Raw genomic sequence first — 22,011 nt, 5'->3', positions numbered from 1 at the left:
GTAAGGGTGGCACTCACTGTCCCATTTAAAAGTCCTTTTTATTGAATCACATAAAAATGTAGAGGCGGCAGAGTCCGGTGTGGAGCGTGCCGGACGACAGCCATTTGGCACTGAATGTACTTCTATTGTGATTCAATAAAAAGGACTTTAAAATGGGATGGTGAGTGCCACCCTTACTCTATCTTTTTCATAGACTCTATGGTAAATTCTACAATAGCTCAGAAACCGGACACTGTAGTCCTCCATACAGTATTATGGGCACCGCATAGTGTTCCATACAGAATAATGAGCCCCATATATTGCTCCATACAGAATATTGAGGCCCATATATTGCTCCATACAGAATATTGAGTCCCACATATTGCTCCAGACAGAATAATTGACCCCATATATTGCTCCAGACAGAATAATGAGCCCCATATATTGCTCCATACTGTATAATGAGCCCCATATATTTCTTCATACAGAATAATAATGAGCCCAATATAATGCTCCATGCAAAATAATGAGTCCCATATATGGCTCCATACAGTATAATGGACCCCATATATTGGTCCATACAGAATAATGAGTCCCATATATGGCTCCATACAGTATAATTAACCCCATATATTGCTCCAGACAGAATAATGGACCCCATATAATGCTACATACAGACTAATGACGCCCATATATTGCTCCTTACCGAATAATAATGTTTAATACAGAATAATGAGCCCAATATAATGCTCCACGCATGGGAGATCCAATGGGAGATCGCCTCGTGAGCATGCCTAGTAGGAGCACAGAGGAACTTCGTCTCTGGAGCGGTCTGCTGCAAAGTGATCTTCTCTGCAGTAGATAGACAGCAGGAGACCACGGAATGTGAGGCTCTGGATTCCTGCAGAGCAGACGCAGAACCCAGACGCCTAACAGTAATGGACCCCTTATACTGCTCCACAGTATAATGGACCCCATATATTGCTCCTTTCTGTATAATGGGCCCAATATAATGCTCCATAAACAATAATGAGCCCCATATAATGCTCCATACAGTATATTGCTCCATATATAATGGACCTCATATAATCTTCCATATATAATAGTCCCCAAATAATGCTCCATACATAATGGGTCCTATATAATGCTATAATATATCATGGGCCCCTTACATTGCTCCATATACAGTTGTGCTCAAAAGTTTACATACCCCAGCAGAATTTTTGCTTTCTTTGCCTTTTTTTCAGAGAATATGAATGATAACACTAAACCTTTTTCTCCACTCATGGTTAGTGGTTGGGTGAAGCCATTTATTGTCAAACTACTTTTAAATCTTTAATTCTTTTTAAATCATAATGATTTTCCCCAATCCCCACAATTTTAAGCATGCCCTAAAAACGCACTTATTCAGATTGGCCTATCGCCTCAACGCATTAATCTAACTATCCCTGTGTGGCACAGTCAAAAGTTTTACCACAGCCAGGTTCCCCGCATCATGTTCCCACATGCTTTATGCATCCATTAGCCCTCTGTGTCTGTACTGTTACACACTTAACATTATGGCTGGTCCAAACAATGAAGGCAATTGTTACCATCCACCTTTCGTGTCTACCTTTTTCCCTCATAGATTGTAAGCTTGCGAGCAGGGCCCTCATTCCTCTTGGTATCTGTTATGATCTATGTGATTATTGTTATGCTGTAATGTCTATTGTCTGTACAAGTCCCCTCTGAAATGTGAAGTGCTGCGGAATATGTCGACGCTATAGAAATAAAATTTATTATTATTATTATTATAATGACAACCCAAAATATCCAAATGACCCTGCTCAAAAGTTCACATACCCTGTTGATTTTGGCCTGATAACATTCACAGAAGTTGACACAAATGGGTTTGAATAGCTACTAAAGGTAACATCCTCACCTGTGACCTGTTTGCTTGTAATCAGTGTGTGTGCATAAAAGCTGAGTGAGTTTCTGGGATCCAGACAGACTCTTGCATTTTTCATCCAGCCACTGACGTTTCTTGATTGTGAGTCATGGGGAAAGCAAAAGAATTGCCAACGGATCTACGGGAAAAGGTAGTTGAACTGTATAAAACAGGAAAGGGATACAAAAAGATATCCAAGGAATTGATAATGCCAGTCAGCAGCGTTCAAACTGTGATTAACAATTGGAAAATCAGGGGCTCTGTAAAAACAAAACCATGGTCAGATAGACCAACAAAAATGTCATCCACAACTGCCAGGAAAATTGTTCGGGATGCAAAGAAAAACGACAAATAACATCAGCTGAAATACTGGACTCTCTGAAAATTAGCGGTGTGACTGTTTCAAGATGCACAATAAGGAGGCACAAGAAAAATGGGCTGCATGGTCGAGTCATCAGGAGAAAGCCATTATTGCACAAATGCCACATAGTATCTCGTTTACAATATACAAAACAGCACAGAAACAAGCCTCAAAACTTCTGGAACAAGGTAATTTGGAGTGATGAGACCAAAATTGAACTTTAAGCCACAACCATAAATGTTACATTTGGAGAAAGGTCAACAACGCCTATGATGAAAGGAACACCATTCCTACTGTAAAGCACGGAGGTGAATCTCTGTTGTTTTGGGGATGTGTGAGTTACAAAGGAACAGAAAACTTGGTCACAGTTGAGGGAAAGATGAATGCAGCACGTTATCAGCAAATAGTGGAGACAAATTTGCATTCATCAGCCCAGAAGCTGTGCATGGGATGTACTTGAACGTTCCAACATGACAACGATCCAAAACACAAAGACAAGTCGACCTGTCATTGGCTACAGCATAACAAAGTGAAGGTTCTGAAGTGGCCATCTCAGTCTCCTGACCTCAATATCATTGAGCCACTCTGGGGAGCTATCAAGTGCACAGTTCATGCTAGACAGTCCAGGAATTTACAGGAACTGGAGGATTTTTTCCACGAAGAGTGGGCAGCTTTACCATCTGAGAAAATAAAGAAACTCATCCACAACTACCACAAAAGACTACAAGCTGTCATTGATGTTAGAGGGGGCAATACACGGTATTAAGAAATGGGGTATGTGAACTATTGATCAGGGTCATTTGGATGTTTTTAGCTGCCATTATGATTTAAAAAGAGAAAACACAGTAGTTTGCTTTTGGAAGCGCATTGAGCAGCAGGGTGGTTTGCTGGTGAAGGGGGAAAAAAATCTCTTTAAATCTTCTGCTTCAGCGAGTGTGAACGAGCTGAGTGTGCCCGGAGTGTAAGTGCGAACGGTGGTAAGTGTGTGACTTGTGATTCAGTGACTTTGGATTCAGGGAGTTTCCAAGGGAGGTGTTACTGAATTGCTGTTATATTTTATTAATACTTTTTATTTTATTTTTGCTTATCTTTTCTGTCTGGTGCCATCCCCATTAGGAATGTGCTCCACTATTGCCAATACCATTCAGTGTACATCTTGCCACATGTATGCAATCCTTGAACAGCCAAGGTCGAGGGTGCATGCTGCTGTGCGAGATGTGAGCACGTTGTGCATTTGGAAGCCCAGATACTGGATGTAAATGTGCAGCTGGCAACACTGAGATCCATAGACAATATGGAAAGGAGTCTTCTGCTCACTGAGCAGAAGCTCAATGGGATAGATGAGGGGGGGATGCTAGGTTGGAGCTGCAGGACAGTGAAGCAGCTAGCTGGGTGACAGTTAGAAGGCGGGGTAGAGGGAAGAGCACCAGGGAGGCTAGTCTGGATCTGGCACACCCCAATAAGTTTGCAAAGTTGGCAGATGAGGGGAGTGTTAGTGCAGGAGTAGCACTGCTGCAGCAAGGCATGTCCTCTGAAAGCCGGAGGAGTGTCTGCTCCAGTAAGGGGGGAAATAGGAGAGCAGGGCAGGCCAGACAGGTTCTGGTAGTGGGAGACTCAATTATTAGGGGAACAGATAGGCCAATCTGTCACAAAGACAGGGATCGTCGAACGGTGTGCTGCCTACCTGGCGCTCGAGTCTGACACATCGCTGATCGGGTTGACAGATTACTGGGAGGGGCTGGTGAGGATCCAGCGGTCATGGTGCACATTGGCACAAATGACAAAGTTAGAGGTAGGTGGAAGGTCCTTAAAGATGATTTCAGGGAATTAGGCTGTAAGCTTAAAGCAAGGACCTCCAAGGTGGTATTTTCGGAAATACTTCCTGTACCACGTACCACGCTAGAGAGGCAACGGGAGATTAGGGAGGTTAATAAGTGGCTCAGGAATTGGTGTAGGAAGGAGGGGTTTGGGTTCCTGCAGAACTGGGCCGACTTCTCAGTTGGCTACAGGTTCTACGCTAGGGACGGGCTGCACCTCAATGGGGAGGGTGCAGCTGTGCTGGGGGAGAAAATGGCTAGAAGGTTGGAGGAGTGTTTAGACTAGGGACGGGGGGAGGGTATTCCTTTTATAGGAGGGGAAGACAGTGCAGATAGAGACCTGGGCGCAAATAATGAAATTGGGGGTGGGGGGGGCATGGGGGGTGGGGTTAGAACAGTTAATAATTTAAGAAAGAATAGAGGTACAGAGAGATACATAACGTGCATATATACTAATGCCAGAAGTCTCGCCAACAAGATGGAGGAATTGGAGTTATTGTTGTTGGAGCATAATTCTGACATGGTGGGGATATCTGAGACATGGCTGGACGAGAGCCATGACCGGGCGGATAATTTACAGGGCTATAGCCTGTTCAGAAATGACCGTACAAATAAGACTAGTTTCACATTAGCGTTTCAGGCCGCAGCGTCGGCCTGCGCATGGCCGCCGCTAAGCCCCGCCCCTGCCGCGCCTCCTCCGATAGTTCCGCCTACGGGCGCATGACGCTGCATACGACCTGCGTCCCCTATCTTTAGCACTGGGGACGCAGGCCGTGCACAGGTATGCGTTTGGCGGCGCATGCGTCCTTTTGATGGTGCGCCGACCAGCACCAAACGCATACCTGTTGCAATTTGGCTCGGCGCACCATCAAAAGGATGCATGCGGTGCCAAACGCATACCTGCGCACGGCCTGCATCCCCAGTGCTAAAGATAGGGGACGCAGGTCGCATGCAGCGTCATGCGCCAGTAGGCGGAGCTACCGGAGGAGGCGTGGCAGTGGCGGGGCTTAGCGGCAGCCGTGCGCAGGCTGACGCTGAGGCCTGAAACGCTAATGTGAAACCACCCTAAGGGGGGTGTGTGTGTGTTTATATGTAAAATCATCCTTAAAACCCCTCCTGCGTGATAATATATATGAATCTAATGAGAATGTAGAGTCCCTGTGGGTAGAGATAAGGGGAGGGGGGAAAATAATGGAAGCAACAGAGAATATCCTCATCAAGCAAATAGATGAAGCTGCGACTCATGGAGAAGTCATTATTATGGGGGACTTCAACTACCCTGAAATACATTGGGGAACCGAAACCTGCAGCTCCAGCAAAGGTGATAGGTGTCTGACCACTATGAGAGACAATCACCTTTCACAACTGGTTCAGGACCCAACAAGAGGGGGGCACTGCTAGACCTAATATTACCCCACAGGCCAGACCGCATATCAAATGTAAGGGTTGGGGGTCATTGGGTGAAGGGACTGGATGCCTTTCTTGAAAAGTATAATATTACAGGGTATATACACTAGTTTCCTTAATATTGCGTTGATCCAGGGAGCTAGTCTGATTGCCGTATGTGGAGTCGGGAAGGAATTTTTTTCCCCAATGTGAAGCTTACTGTTTGCCACATGGGTTTTTTTTTGCCTTCCTCTGGATCAACATGTTAGGGCAAGTTAGGACAGGATATGGGTTGAACTAAATGGACTTAAAGTCTTCCTTCAACCTTAATAACTATGTTACTATGTTACCACTAGGGGGAGCTCACTACAGATTTATACAGCCACCACTAGGAGGACCTCACTACATACAGATTTATACAGTCACCACTAGAGGGAGCACACTACATACAGATTTATGCAGTCACCACTAGAGGGAGCTCACTACATACAGATTTATACAGCCAGCACTAGAGGGAGCTCACTACATGCTGATTTATACAGCCACCACTAGGGGGAGCTCACTATATGATACACAGCAAGGGAACAACAAGGTTTACCCGTACAGGCCTCCAGACAGTGCACTATCAGGGTGCAGTGGACCCATATAATTAGGATGGCAACACAGGTGCAAAAAATACCAACAAAATAACCTGCTCACATCCTACCAATACATGGAGGGGGCGGTTATCTGGCATATAGATGCACACGGAACTTGTGTTTGCAAAACCAAATGAGCCAAGCTGCACCCTGAAAAAGAGTGCAAAGAAAAACACATTTAAAAAAATGTGGAGTATTAGCTGATATTTTGGCCAAAATACGTGAGCCCGTAACCTGCGTCAAAGATCTCCACGTTTACGGTGCACCCTGATAGTGCACTGTCTGGAGGCCTGTACGGGTAAACCTTGTTGTTCCCTTGCTGTGTATCATTATTGGAGAATTTTTTTGCTCTTTCTGTGCTTTGCTGTATTAGTATATATTAGTGTTAGGTACCCGTAAACGTGGAGATCTTTGACGCAGGTTACGGGCTCACGTATTTTGGCCAAAATATCAGCTAATACTCCACATTTTTTTAAATGTGTTTTTCTTTGCACTCTTTTTCAGGGTGCAGCTGGGCTCATTTGGTTTTGCAAACACAAGTTCCGTGTGCATCTATATGCCAGATAACCGCCCCCTCCATGTATTGGTAGGATGTGAGCAGGTTATTTTGTTGGTATTTTTTGCACCTGTGTTGCCATCCTAATTATATGGGTCCACTGCACCCTGATAGTGCACTGTCTGGAGGCCTGTACGGGTAAACCTTGTTGTTCCCTTGCTGTGTATCATTATTGGAGAATTTTTTTGCTCTTTCTGTGCTTTGCTGTATTAGGAGCTCACTATATACAGATTTATTCAGTCACCACTAGAGGGACCTCACTACATACAGATTTATACAGTCACCACTAGAGGAAGCTCACTACATACACATTTATACAGTCACCACTAGAGGGACCTCACTACATACAGATTTATTCAGTCACCACTATAGGGACCTCACTACATACAGATTTATACAGACACCACTAGAGGGAGCTCACTACATGCTGATTTATACAGCCACCACTAGGGGGACCTCACTACATACAGATTTATTCAGTCACCACTAGAGGGACCTCACTACATACAGATTTATTCAGTCACCACTATAGGGACCTCACTACATACAGATTTATACAGACACCACTAGAGGGAGCTCACTACATACAGATTTATACAGCCAGCACTAGAGGGAGCTCACTACATGCTGATTTATACAGCCACCACTAGGGGGAGCTCACTATATACAGATTTATCCAGTCACCACTAGGAGGACCTCACTACATACAGATTTATACAGTCACCACTAGAGGGAGCTCACTACATACAGATTTATACAGCCAGCACTAGAGGGAGCTCATTACATACAGATTTATACAGCCACCACTAGAGAGAGCTCACTACATACAGATTTATACAGCCACCACTAGAGGGAGCTCACTACATACAGATTTATACACCCATCACTAGGGGGAGTTCACTACATACAGATTTATACAGCCACCACTAGGGGAAGCTAACTGCATGTAGATTTATGCAACCACCAGCAATGGAACTCAGGATATACATATTAATACAGACACAACGGAGAGTAGGTCTCTATATACAGATATATACAGCCAACACTTTTCACATTAGCTATTTGTACAATATGGCAATAATATTCATTTATATGGCGGCATTATTTGTGTGCAGTATGGTGCTAAATGCACAATGTAGCAGGAATGTTTATGACATGGCAGCAGTAGTGAAATGTAAAGTATGGCAGCATTATTTATGCATAGTATGGTGATGGTTATATGTACTGTATTTCAGTATTATTTATGTGTATGGTATAGCACCCACCATTATGTACATTTTTTGTGAACTATAATCATTTTATATTGAGAGAGCTGTTTCTGTGAGTCTCTGTTCGCTGCACATGAAGCACACTTTTTTTTATCTGTGTAGCGCACCTGAGCTTATTATGCGGCACTGCGATCACTCAACGTGAAGGAGAATGGCCGCACTTTGATAATAAAGTAATGTGCTGCCAGGAGCTGTGTGTGGGAACATATAGCTGCAGTTCCTGTAAGTGCATCATATCCATGTCGGACATCTGAAGACGATATAATAGTCCTGTATCTCACAAGCCCTGGGGTGCTCAGCAGCTCTCCGTCGTCTTGTTCTGCCCCCAGGTTAAGTGAAATTCCTTTATGTTAAACCGTATCAAAAAAAGCGAGCACATCTGTGGAGAGGAAAAAAAATCCAGATTCTTAGTGTTGGAATAATGCTTATTGTTATATATCTGGCAACAACTACTATTTACTACTGTTTAATAGTGCATGAGTTTCTGTCGCCAGCAATAGTGTTGTATTGCCACTAAAGCATTGTTAAAAAGAAAAAAAAACAGGATGTTCCTGTTCACACAGTGTGCAGCTGTTACAAGCTGACAAACAAGATCCTAAGCTATAATAACTGTTGTGAGCTGTGTTACCCTTATTCCTGAATAAACATATATTTTCACTGTTGAACAGCTGGACGGTACAGAGATTAGTGATCGGGTGGTGTAACCTGAAGCCTGGGAATTAGGGTGTCACCATGGGGAAGAGTAACTAGTGGCTAAATGTTCAGTTCTCGGAGTATTCCTTCCAAATAAAGGCAGCACTCCATAGTTAGTCTTTCAGGTGGTAGTGAGTTTATTGAACCCACACATCAAGGCAACGTTTCGCCACAACTGAGCCTTTTTCAGTTTTAGGAGTAACTATATAGGACCTGAAATAAGAGCTTTTATTCCACCACTATCTGATTAGCGGCGCAGCCGTTGGGTGTATCGCTCAGGTCCACAGTGTATACAATAAACACCGAGCAAAATAGAAACTCCGACTTGTTTTATAGACTGGAAATATGCGGAAACGCAGCTCAGGTTATTGTGAAGTGTTTGCTTTGGCTTGGAAATCCCCTAGCGGACAGCTGGCGGCTGTGTGAATATATTAGGGTGCGGCCGCTTGTCATTATTGTCTTATTACTGATCGGATCAAGGTTTGTGGTTTATTACTTTTATTGTTGATGGCTTTTTGTTTTAAAAAGAAGTAATAACCTTGTAATGGCGACCTGCATCTCGTAGTATAAAGGAGGCTTGTGAAGTGTGAAGGATGAGGTCTCCTTAGAGAAACTAGTGGAGTATAGAGGCTAATTAACAAAGATCCATGAGAAAAAAGTATGAAAATTAGTTTTACAGTAGAAAGGAGCAAAGTGCCCCCTAGGAAAGGTAGCTACTCTATAAGTCAGCATGCAATGATACTTTAAAGAGGTGGAAAGGACGTTATCAACCACCTACAGAGTAGGTGATAACTTATAGAACGGTGGAGGTCTGATTGTCAGGACCCTTATAGAACGGTGGGGGTCTGATCGCCAGGACTCTTATAGAATGATGGGGGTCTGATTGCCAGGACCCTTATAGAACGGTGGAGGTCTGATTGTCAGGACCCTTATAGAACGGTGGGGGTCTGATCGCCAGGACTCTTATAGAATGATGGGGGTCTGATTGCCAGGACCCTTATAGAACGGTGGAGGTCTGATTGTCAGGACCCTTAGAGAACAGTGGGGGTCTGATTGCCAGAACTCTTAGAGAACAGTGGGGGTCTAACCACCAGGATCTGACCACTAGAACCCTTATAGAATGATAGGGGTCTGATCGCCAGGACCCTTATAGAACGGTGGGGGTCTGACCACCAGGACTCTTATAGAACATTGGCTCTGGCCATAAGGACCCTTATAGAATGGTGGGGATCTGACCTCCAGGACCCTTATAGAATGGTGAGGGTCTGACCGCTAGGACCCTTGTAGAATGGTGGGGGTCTGACCAGTAGAACCCTTATAGAATGATGGGGGTCTGATTGTCAGGACCCTTATAGAACGGTGGGGGTCTGACCACCAGGACTCTTATAGAACATTGGCTCTGGCCATAAGGACCCTTATAGAATGGTGGGGATCTGACCTCCAGGACCCTTATAGAATGGTGAGGGTCTGACCGCCAGGACCCTTGTAGAATGGTGGGGGTCTGACCAGTAGAACCCTTATAGAATGGTGGGGTCTGATCGCCAGAACCCTTAGAGAACAGTGGGGCTCTGGCCACTAGAACCCTTATAGAACGCTGGGGGTCTGACCGCCAGGACCCTCACCAATCAGCAGAATTGGACATTTTTATCCCTGTTAAAATGGAGAGGCAGTGGGCGGCATACCCAACTACTTAACCACTGCTACATTTATTGTCTATGGGGACTGATACAAACGCAGAGTGCAGCAACAGTTGAGCTGCTCAATTCTAACAGGGATAAAAGTGTCCCGTTCTGTTGATCGGTGGAGATCCCAGTGGTCAGACCCTCACGGATCTATAGCTTATCACCTATCCTTTTAATAGGCTGATAACTTCCTTTCAGCTGTAATGGGGTGCGCTGTGGGCCTGTGGAGGATGAGGTTTCTCAGCATTGTGCAGCATTTGTGACCAAAGATTGGCCACCTACTGTCCAAACTGAACCCATCGGAACCAAGGATAGCATAAGTGTTTCGAGCAGCATGGGTCTAAAGAGAGCACCAGATCGGGTGAACCCCTGTGTCGCAATTACCCAAAATAAATAGTCAGAGTGAGTGAGAAGGCTGGAAGTGAAACCAGCAGGATGTCTGTGCAGAGGATCGCCACAGCCGAGTCACCGGGATGCGCTTGGAGAACGGGACTGACTGGATGTCGTGAGTGAGATTTGGACAACCCAATCAAGACATGGGATCCAGACCAAGTCGGTCAAGACCGAAGGACCAGCACTTTTCCGTCAGAGCCCGATAGTCAACCTTCGTAGTTCAATCACCAAAAACCGAGTGCAGGCTTCCATCCAGAAGGGGACATCTGCTCTGATGATCTGGAGGCGCGAGTGAAGCGGGCTGTTGCTTCCAAAGCTGATGTACAGTACAGGGTTTGGTTTGGGGCTGTACAGCAGACGAGACATGGACTGGCCGGTATGAGGAAGGCCCATACAGCATTACGTTACTTTGTTAGGAGGACTTGTGTCCTAGCAGAAATACTGGTGACCCCTGTTAGCACCTATAGCCTAAGTGGAAACGTGCCGAAGTAACGTCCACGTGTGGCCTTAGAGGGGTGAGCGCTGTCTTTGGGAATTATCACACAAGGGACATTGGGGCATCGCGCCTACTGGAAGCTAGTCAGGCAGGATAGAGAGTCAGCTCTTACAGTGAGTGAATTCTTATCTTTCCTACTATTTCCTAAATATCCTGTATTTGAATAATTGATTCCTTGTAAAATTAACCCCTTCATTTCTATGATAAGAGAGTAAATAGTTTAGCTGGTCACTTCCACCTTGTCCTTATCTGTGTGTTGCATCTTGTTAACCTGTTTACACAGCAGAAAACATTTTTAAAAGGTCGGACGTTGCTTTATAGAGGCTTCCTCTCCTAGGGAACACTTTGCTTCTTTAGTTCTATGACAGAGCTAATTTGCATATTTTTCTCCCATGGAGCAATTGGACTCCATAGTCAGCTAGTCTTTAGATGCAATGCGACCCGTATAGTCGTCATAACTTTCACATGCACTGTGGGCGGCAAATCACCTTTACAAGGTTATCTTTTATAGCAGACGTTACCTTTAACAAGCCTGAAAATGTGACCGGGGATAAATGCCAAGCCAGAAAGTCATCTACAGACAGTTGTTTTGGCGGTGCTTACCCCTCATCAGCGTACAGCAGTCTCCTGGCTGAGCACGACACCCATGAGGCATTTTTGGGCTTATGACAGGGTTGCACAATGACTTCTATCTTCTTAGCTGCTCCTCCTTCTTTGGACTTATGAGATAGCTCTATCACTGAATGAAAGAAACTAAGTTCCAGACTTTTCTCCTGTGGAGCTTTACCTGTAACTCCATACTTTGCATTACACTGATGAGGAGTAACCACCCCGGCACAGCTGTCTGTAGATGGATTTCTGGATCAGTCATATTGGAAGGCTCATTAAAGGGTTGGACATTATCTCATGTTGGCATTTGCTGGATAGTTTGTGTTCTATTTAGATTTACTTTGCATACTTTTCCGCCATGGTGCATTGCCAGGACTACATACACAGCGTATGTCTTTCCAGAGGTTGCCCAGGCTGGTGGTTAGTCGCCATCTGACTTCAGACTTTTGAATCCTCACACACACTGTAAGGATTCTCTAGTGGGCGATCATGTCATGGCTCATATGTGATGTGCATACTTCTGACTAGACGTGCGCAGCCTTGCTCCATTCACTTGTATTGAGCGAGGCCGAGCAAGTCTAGTTGGCATGTGACCGTATGTATTCAAATCACATACTAGCAATCACGTGATCGCTCGCTCCTGACACTGGAGAATCCTCACAGTGGAGACTGTGACAGTAGAGTGTAGCATCATGCCTGGACATCCCCTTTAAAGAGAGTAACTAGCCCCCCCCCACGTTGCCTGAAGCGCGTCGCACCAATGAGGGGCATGTACCCTGAAACAGCTGTCTGCAAATGAGTTTCGGTCTTGGTCATTTTGCTACACCTCTACAGCATCTACCTTGGTATTACTGGCGAGATTCTGCTTCATGATCCATTGGACACTATGTGCATGGAGGGATAAAGAAATGTTGCTTTTAGTGAAGAATACAGCTCCTGGCAGAGCCTTTATGGCAGCACACAGACTTTGGGTATGAGCCTTCAGGGATTTTCATCCATAGACTTATGACTGCTACCTCACGATCACTAACCTAAAAGACTGGGAAAGCTAACACAAATGGTACAAACCCAGACACATATGTCAGAGCGAGTGCACAGCCCGTATTCCCGTTACCAACTTTCCTGTTCCGTAGCAAATCTAAGAAATAGATCATGAGTTACCTTCTCTACGACAGCACTGATTGTGTTGTTATCGGATGAGGTGTTCCTTAGCTTAAGTCTCAGGACTGTGGTTCCTGAAAAATATAGACATGAAAAAAGTGTGATTCGGGTCTCAGGCTGACCCCACAGAAAGCAACAAGATGGCTGCACGGTACTGGAATGTATAGGAAAGGTTCGCCAAATCACACGTCCCCTCTCTGACATCACTTCCTGCTCTTTACCAATAGGACATCGTCTGGCGGTGCAGCTTCAGCCAAGAGCTGCAGAGCAGGAAGTGATGTCAGAGAAGGGCGCCGATTGGTACATCGCAGAAATGTGCAGCCGTTTTCCTCTGTTGCGGTTTCATCAATCGTTTATACAGCAGCCGGGAAGGGACGGTGCTAAAATCATTATTGGTCCTGTGTTACATAAAAGTAGTAGTAAGATCTTAATAATTCTGACGATTTGATCAGAGATCCACTGTAATGGGGAATTCCTACTACGAGAAATGATATATCAATAGTGAAAATCCGACAGACTCCATAATTGGGGGCTACAGACCCCCTTACTCCAAAGTGTAGGTCTTCTGTCCACCTGATGTGCAGGCAAGTCCAACTTATCCAAATTCTCATTTTTGGTTATGGCGGACTTCCCATAATCTATTCATAGAATTCTCGGACTCCACCTTCACAGCCAGGATGAGTCTTCAGACCTAATTTTTTGGCATTTCTTTGCATGAGTGGAAACCATGTGGCTTTTACCTCTGAGAGTACACAGAGGCACTAAATTAAATTGTACCTGTCATTTTCGGTGCCCGATCATGGAAAATAACACTATGTCTGGACATTATATGACTTGTATCTGACATTCTTCACCAGTTTTCCCCTCTGCACATTCTAACTGTTTTAGAACTATTTGAATGAGACTTGCTGCGATGATGTCTCTCATTTATTGCACACACAGATGTGGGGGATTTCTTCTCTTCTGTCTCTATGCAGCTCATTGTCAGAATCAGTAGCGTGGAGGACATTATATAACAGGATTGAGCAGTGTAGCTGTAAATATAGCTCTGAGTTTGATAATAACACTTACTAGCGAGCTGCAGAATGGTAGAAAATTATTAAACAATACTAAGTAGAGTAGATGTGAATCCCACTTTGGTATGAGATAACATAATTTTCAGAAAGCTGTAGCATGGAGGACATTATAAAACAAAGTATAGTTTGTGTATCCAGCTTTGCAGTGGGATAAAACACTTACTAGAAAGCTGCAGCATGGAGGACATTATGGAGGAATACTGAACCATGTAGCTGTGAATTCAGCTCTAGTAGAAACACTTATTAATGAGCTGTAACATTTTGGAAAATTATTAAGCAATACTAACCGACCGCTGCGCTCTGCAAACGACTTTCGACTAACCTCTGCACTAATCCATACCTCCCACTCCCGACTCCGAGGCTTCTCCTGCGCTGCGCCAATCCTCTGGAATGCTCTACCCCAAGAAATTAGGACTATCCACAACTTGCACAGTTTTAGGCGCTCCCTCAAAACACATTTATTCAGTGCGGCCTATCGCGTTCCCTAATGAAAGTCATTCTACGTGTAAGTGTGCGTGTGTAGCCCATTCACTATCTCCATCCATCCCTCACTCCCTCAAGATAGCTGGACCATCATTGTATATACACCATTGTAAATACACACCTGTACTCTGTATCTCTCCCACCTCATTGTAGAGTGTAAGCTCTCACGAGCAGGGGCGTCTTATTTTGCTTTAATTATTGTATTGTTAACGTTGTTACTTATGACTGTTGTGTTCGAAACTGTTAAACTGTAAAGCGCTGCGGAATATGTTGGCGCTATATAAATAAAGATTATTATCATACTAAGTAGAGTAGATGTGAATCCTGCTCTGGTATGAGATAAAACAATTTTTAGAAAGCTGCAGAATGGACGACATTATAAAACATAATAAAGTTTATGTGAATCCAGCATTGCAGTGAGATAAAACGCTTACTAGAAAGCTGTAAAACAGTTTGTCTCTCCGTCTTTTTCACTCTTCTCTTTCTTGTCACCCGAACTTAAATCTATTTTAGTTTTAAAAATGACACATAACTTACCGACTGTTACATTGTGTTCAGGAGTGGTCACTGCAGTACTGGTAGAAGTATTGAGCACAGGGTTGATGGTTGTATATTCTGAAATAATTGAGGACGATGAAACCGCTGAGGATGGAGTAGTCACACTTGTTGCACTTTGTGAAGGACTAGATAGTAAAGTGTCATAGGTCCCGGGAGTTGGACTCATTGCAGTGCTCGGGACAATAGTCGTTGAAGGTAGGATGGAGCTAGATGATTCCGGTACAATGGTTGTAGCATTTGTCCCCAGGCTGATGATGGTAGATGGTGAAGTTACTGAGGTTGTTGTTGAGTCTACGTTGGGTTGCGAACTCCATGCTGGAGAAGTGTTGACTGACACGGCGGTCATAATAAACGCACTAGTAGGTTGAGCAGTAGTTACATCCAAGCTTGAGGTCACTTTTCCAGAGGACATCGTCTCAGTTAAAAAGGAAAGTTCTGTTGTAGAAAGAATTGTAGAAATGTAATTGCTTATATTAGACCTTGCTGTAGAATTTCCTGGTATGTAACCAGAGGTCGCTTCAGTTGGGCCAGATGAAGTATCTGTAGACATCGGTGTCATATCTGGGACTGCAGTGTATGTCTGAGCGATGGTGGTTCCAGCTGTAGTAACACCAGAAGTAACAAGTGATTTGTATCCCTCAGTTGTATCTTTGTTGGAGCTAACAAATCCATGAGACATATCGGTGGTGGCATCTGATTCCTCACTTGTGTCTATGGTAGTTGTGATATCAGTTGTATCTCTTCTCTCAGTTGTATCTGTGTTAGGACTTATACTGGGAGTTATATTTAATATTCCAGTTGTGTCCATGGTAGGACTGGTGTCAGGAGTTGTATCTTCTCTATCACTTGTATCTATGGAGGGACTGATATTAGTAGATGTAGCTACTGTCTCGGATGAATCTATGATGGCACTGGTGTGAATAGTTGGTCCGTCTGTTGTATCTATGATGGCACTGGTGTCAGTCGTTGGTTCTTCAGTTGTATCTATGATGGCACTGGTGTCAGTCGTTGGTTCTTCAGTTGTATCTATGATGGCACTGGCGTCCATAGTTGGTTCTTCAGTTGTATCTATGATGGCACTGGTGTCCATAGTTGGTCCGTCTGTTGTATCTATGATGGCACTGGTGTCAGTCGTTGGTTCTTCAGTTGTATCTATGATGGCACTGGTGTCAGTCGTTGGTTCTTCAGTTGTATCTATGATGGCACTGGCGTCCATAGTTGGTTCTTCAGTTGTATCTATGATGGCACTGGTGTCCATAGTTGGTCCGTCAGTTGTATCTGTGATGGCACTGGTGTCAATTGTTGGTTCTTCAGTTGTATCTATGATGGCACTGGTGTCAATTGTTGGTTCTTCAGTTGTATCTATGATGGCACTGGTGTCAATAGTTGGTCCGTCGGTTGTATCTATGATGGCACTGGTGTCAATAGTTGGTCCGTCGGTTGTATCTATGATGGCACTGGTGTCAGTCGTTGGTTCTTCAGTTGTATCTATGATGGCACTGGCGTCCATAGTTGGTTCTTCAGTTGTATCTATGATGGCACTGGTGTCCATAGTTGGTTCTTCAGTTGTATCTATGATGGCACTGGTGTCCATAGTTGGTCCGTCAGTTGTATCTGTGATGGCACTGGTGTCAATTGTTGGTTTTTCAGTTGAATCTATGATGGCACTGGTGTCAATTGTTGGTTCTTCAGTTGTATCTATGATGGCACTGGTGTCAGTCGTTGGTTCTTCAGTTGTATCTATGATGGCACTGGTGTCCATAGTTGGTCCGTCAGTTGTATCTATGATGGCACTGGTGTCAATTGTTGGTTCTTCAGTTGAATCTATGATGGCACTGGTGTCAATAGTTGGTCCGTCGGTTGTATCTATGATGGCACTGGTGTCAATAGTTGGTCCGTCCGTTGTATCTATGATGGCACTGGTGTCAATAGTTGGTCCGTCGGTTGTATCTATGATGGCACTGGTGTCAATAGTTGGTCCGTCGGTTGTATCTATGATGGCACTGGTGTCAATAGTTGGTCCGTCGGTTGTATCTATGATGGCACTGGTGTCAATCGTTGGTCCGTCGGTTGTATCTATGATGGCACTGGTGTCAATAGTTGTTCCTTCGGTTGTATTTATCCTCGTACTGTTATCCGCAGTTGTTGTAGCAATGATAATCTCTGATGTACCGATTGTAGCTACAGCCTGGCTTCCATTAGGGTCTATCATGGTGATACTGATCTCCGGTGGTATGGGGGGGGTGATGCTGCCATCTTCAGTGTCCACAGCTGTGGTGTCAGGCTCAGGTGACGGTATGTACGTCTGCTCTGTTCCTATTGTTGATGGATCCGGTGATGTATATACGGCTGTGATTGTCTGACTGGGAGTGGGAACAGCCGCTGCAAGGGACAATAAGTGGGAACATATGAGTTAGTAATAGATAGTAAATAGATAATAGATGATCAATAGATAGAAAATATATAGATAATAGATGGATAATGGATAAATAGATAGAAAGATAGATTGATAATAGATAGATAATAGATGATAAGTCTCTGTCCCTCTTACCATAAAACAGCAGACTCAGGATCCCACATAAGCTCCATCCTGTCCTCGGGGCCATGTTTTTCGGTTCTGGACCTCCTTCTGGCGAGGATGGGTTTAGATCTCGCCCTCCTTCGCTCACCTGTACTCCTGACCTGTGGGAGGATCTTACTTCTCTCCAGAGAATTTATGTGACTTTTATAGCCGTGTGTACATTACACTGAGCAAGCACGCCTGACTGAGGACGGGAAGGAAACCTGATCTTAGAGATTTCTCTACTAAATTATCTTTACCTGCAGGACATAAGAGAGGAGAGCGAGTGTGGTCACATCGTACAGTCAGAATGTGTGCCACCACTTTAAACCACATCGGGGGGCTTCCTTATACCACATCGGGGGCTTCCATATAACACATCAGGGGGCTTCCTTATATCACATCGGGGGGCTTCCTTATATCACATCGGGGCTTCCTTATATCACATCGGGGGGCTTCCTTATATCACATCGGGGGCTTCCTTATATCACATCGGGGGCTTCCTTATATCACATTGGGGGGCTTCCTTATATCACATAGGAGCTTCCTTATATCACATCGGGGGGCTTCCTTATATCAAATCTGGGGGCTTCCTTATATCACATCGGGGGCTTCCTTATATCACATTGGGGGGCTTCCTTATATCACATCGGAGCTTCCTTATATCACATCTGGGGGCTTCCTTATATCACATTTGGGGGCTTCCTTATATCACATCGGGGGCTTCCTTATATCACATCGGGGGCTTCCTTAGATCACATTGGGGGGCTTCCTTATATCACATCGGAGCTTCCTTATATCACATCGGAGCTTCCTTATATCACATTGGGGGGCTTCCTTATATCACATCGGGGGCTTCCTTATATCACATTGGGGGGCTTCCTTATATCACATCGGGGGCTTCCTTATATCACATTTGGGGGCTTCCTTATATCACATTGGGGGGCTTCCTTATATCACATCGGGGGCTTCCTTATATCACATCGGGGGCTTCCTTATATCACATTGGGGGGCTTCCTTATATCACATCGGGGGCTTCCTTATATCACATTTGGGGGCTTCCTTATATCACATTGGGGGGCTTCCTTATATCACATCGGGGGCTTCCTTATATCACATTGGGGGGCTTCCTTATATCACATCGGAGCTTCCTTATATCACATCGGAGCTTCCTTATATCACATCGGGGCTTCCTTATATCACATCGGGGGGCTTCCTTATATCACATCGGGGGGCTTCCTTATATCACATCGGCGCTTCCTTATATCACATCGGGGCTTCCTTATATCACATCGGAGTTTCCTTATATCACATCGGGGCTTCCTTATATCACATCGGGGGGCTTCCTTATATCACATTGGGGGCTTCCTTATATCACATCGGAGCTTCCTTATATCACATCGGGGGCTTCTTTATATCACATTGGGGGGCTTCCTTATATCACATCGGGGGACTTCCTTATATCACATCGGAGCTTCCTTATATCACATCGGAGCTTCCTTATATCACATTGGGGGGCTTCCTTATATCACATCAGAGCTTCCTTATATCACATCGGAGCTTCCTTATATCACATCGGGGCTTCCTTATATCACATCGTGGGGCTTCCTTATATCACATTGGGGGGCTTCCTTATATCACATCGGGGGGCTTCCTTATATCACATCGGAGCTTCCTTATATCACATTGGGGGGCTTCCTTATATCACATCAGAGCTTCCTTATATCACATCAGAGCTTCCTTATATCACATCGGGGGGCTTCCTTATATCACATCGGGGGGCTTCCTTATATCACATCGGGGGGCTTCCTTATATCACATCGAGGGCTTCCTTATATCACATTGTGGTGCTTCCTTATACCACATCGGGGGGCTTCCTTATATCACATTGGGGGGCTTCCTTATATCACAATGATGGCTGATGGAGCATGGGAAAGCTTCCTTATATCACATTGGGGGGCTTCCTTATATCACATCGGGGGCTTCCTTATATCACATCAGAGCTTCCTTATATCACATCGGAGCTTCCTTATATCACATCGGGGCTTCCTTATATCACATCGGGGGGCTTCCTTATATCACATTGGGGGGCATCCTTATATCACATTGGGGGGCTTCCTTATATCACATCGGGGGGCTTCCTTATATCACATCGGGGGCTTCCTTATATCAAATCAGAGCTTCCTTATATCACATCGGGGCTTCCTTATATCACATCGGAGCTTCTTTATATCACATCGGGGCTTCCTTATATCACATTGGGGGGCTTCCTTATATCACATCGGAGCTTCCTTATATCACATCGGGGGGCTTCCTTATATCACATCGGAGCTTCCTTATATCACATCGGAGCTTCCTTATATCACATCGGAGCTTCCTTATATCACATTGGGGGGCTTCCTTATATCACATTGGGGGCTTCCTTATATCACATTGGGGGGCTTCCTTATATCACATCGGAGCTTCCTTATATCACATCGGAGCTTCCTTATATCACATCGGGGGGCTTCCTTATATCACATCGGGGCTTCCTTATATCACATCGGAGCTTCCTTATATCACATCGGAGCTTCCTTATATCACATTGGGGGGCTTCCTTATATCACATTGGGGGGCTTCCTTATATCACATCGGGGGCTTCCTTATATCACATCAGAGCTTCCTTATATCACATCGGGGCTTCCTTATATCACATCGGAGCTTCTTTATATCACATCGGGGCTTCCTTATATCACATTGGGGGGCTTCCTTATATCACATTGGGGGGCTTCCTTATATCACATTGGGGGCTTCCTTATATCACATTGGGGGGCTTCCTTATATCACATCGGAGCTTCCTTATATCACATCGGAGCTTCCTTATATCACATTGGGGGGCTTCCTTATATCACATTGGGGGCTTCCTTATATCACATTGGGGGGCTTCCTTATATCACATCGGAGCTTCCTTATATCACATCGGAGCTTCCTTATATCACATCGGGGGGCTTCCTTATATCACATCGGGGATTTCTTATATCACATTGGAGCTTCCTTATATCACATCGGAGCTTCCTTATATCACATTGGGGGGCTTCCTTATATCACATTGGGGGGCTTCCTTATATCACATTGGGGGGCTTCCTTATATCACATCGGAGCTTCCTTATATCACATCGGGGCTTCCTTATATCACATCGGAGGGGGCTTCCTTATATCACATCGGGGTTCTTCCTTATATCACATCGGCGCTTCCTTATATCACATCGGAGCTTCCTTATATCACATCGGGGGGCTTCCTTATTTCACATTGGGGGCTTCCTTATATCACATCGGAGCTTCCTTATATCACATCGGGGGCGTCTTTATATCACATTGGGGGGCTTCCTTATATCACATCGGGGGACTTCCTTATATCACATCGGAGCTTCCTTATATCACATCGGAGCTTCCTTATATCACATTGGGGGGCTTCCTTATATCACATCAGAGCTTCCTTATATCACATCGGAGCTTCCTTATATCACATCGGAGCTTCCTTATATCACATCGTGGGGCTTCCTTATATCACATTGGGGGGCATCCTTATATCACATTGGGGGGCTTCCTTATATCACATCGGGGGGCTTCCTTATATCACATCGGAGCTTCCTTATATCACATTGGGGGGCTTCCTTATATCACATCAGAGTTTCCTTATATCACATCGGGGGGCTTCCTTATATCACATCGGGGGCTTCCTTATATCACATCGGGGGCTTCCTTATATCACATCAGAGCTTCCTTATATCACATCGCAGCTTCCTTATATCACATCGGGGCTTCCTTATATCACATCGGGGGGCTTCCTTATATCACATTGGGGGGCATCCTTATATCACATTGGGGGGCTTCCTTATATCACATCAGGGGGCTTCCTTATATCACATCGGGGGGCTTCCTTATATCACATCGGGGGCTTCCTTATATCACATCAGAGCTTCCTTATATCACATCGGGGCTTCCTTATATCACATCGGAGCTTCTTTATATCACATCGGGGCTTCCTTATATCACATTGGGGGGCTTCCTTATATCACATCGGAGCTTCCTTATATCACATCGGGGGGCTTCCTTATATCACATCGGGGGGCTTCCTTATATCACATCGGAGCTTCCTTATATCACATCGGGGGCTTCTTTATATCACATTGGGGGGCTTCCTTATATCACATCGGGGGACTTCCTTATATCACATCGTAGCTTCCTTTTATCACATCGGAGCTTACTTATATCACATTGGGGGGCTTACTTATATCACATCAGAGCTTCCTTATATCACATCGGAGCTTCCTTATATCTCATCGGGGCTTCCTTATATCACATCGGGGGGCTTCCTTATATCACATT

At 44.8% G+C, this 22,011-nt stretch overlaps 1 protein-coding gene across 2 annotated transcripts; it reads right to left on the bottom strand.

Moving 5' to 3' along the window:
* Nucleotides 1-1,262: 1,262 nt before the first annotated feature.
* On the bottom strand, nucleotides 1,263-17,766 carry LOC141091680 (uncharacterized). 2 transcript variants are annotated; one of them, XM_073577376.1, is made up of 4 exons: nucleotides 17,635-17,766; nucleotides 15,063-17,465; nucleotides 12,967-13,040; nucleotides 1,263-2,045 (listed from the first exon to the last, which is right to left on the bottom strand). In XM_073577376.1, the coding sequence occupies exons 1-4, from the start codon at nucleotides 17,687-17,689 to the stop codon at nucleotides 1,806-1,808; spliced, it is 2,772 nt and encodes a 923-aa protein (XP_073433477.1). In that variant the 5' UTR covers nucleotides 17,690-17,766; the 3' UTR covers nucleotides 1,263-1,805. The 2 variants fall into 2 exon arrangements, with proteins under 2 accessions (XP_073433477.1, XP_073433478.1); XM_073577377.1 differs by lacking the exon at nucleotides 1,263-2,045 and adding an exon at nucleotides 7,597-8,311.
* Between the last annotated feature and the right edge of the window lie 4,245 nt (nucleotides 17,767-22,011).

This window comes from Dendrobates tinctorius, unplaced genomic scaffold (genome assembly GCF_039654945.1).
Source record: "Dendrobates tinctorius isolate UK_male_01 unplaced genomic scaffold, ASM3965494v1 ptg000055l, whole genome shotgun sequence".
Taxonomy (NCBI): domain Eukaryota; kingdom Metazoa; phylum Chordata; class Amphibia; order Anura; family Dendrobatidae; genus Dendrobates; species Dendrobates tinctorius.
Note: the sequence above shows the minus strand (reverse complement) of the source record. Positions and strands in the feature narration are given on the sequence as shown.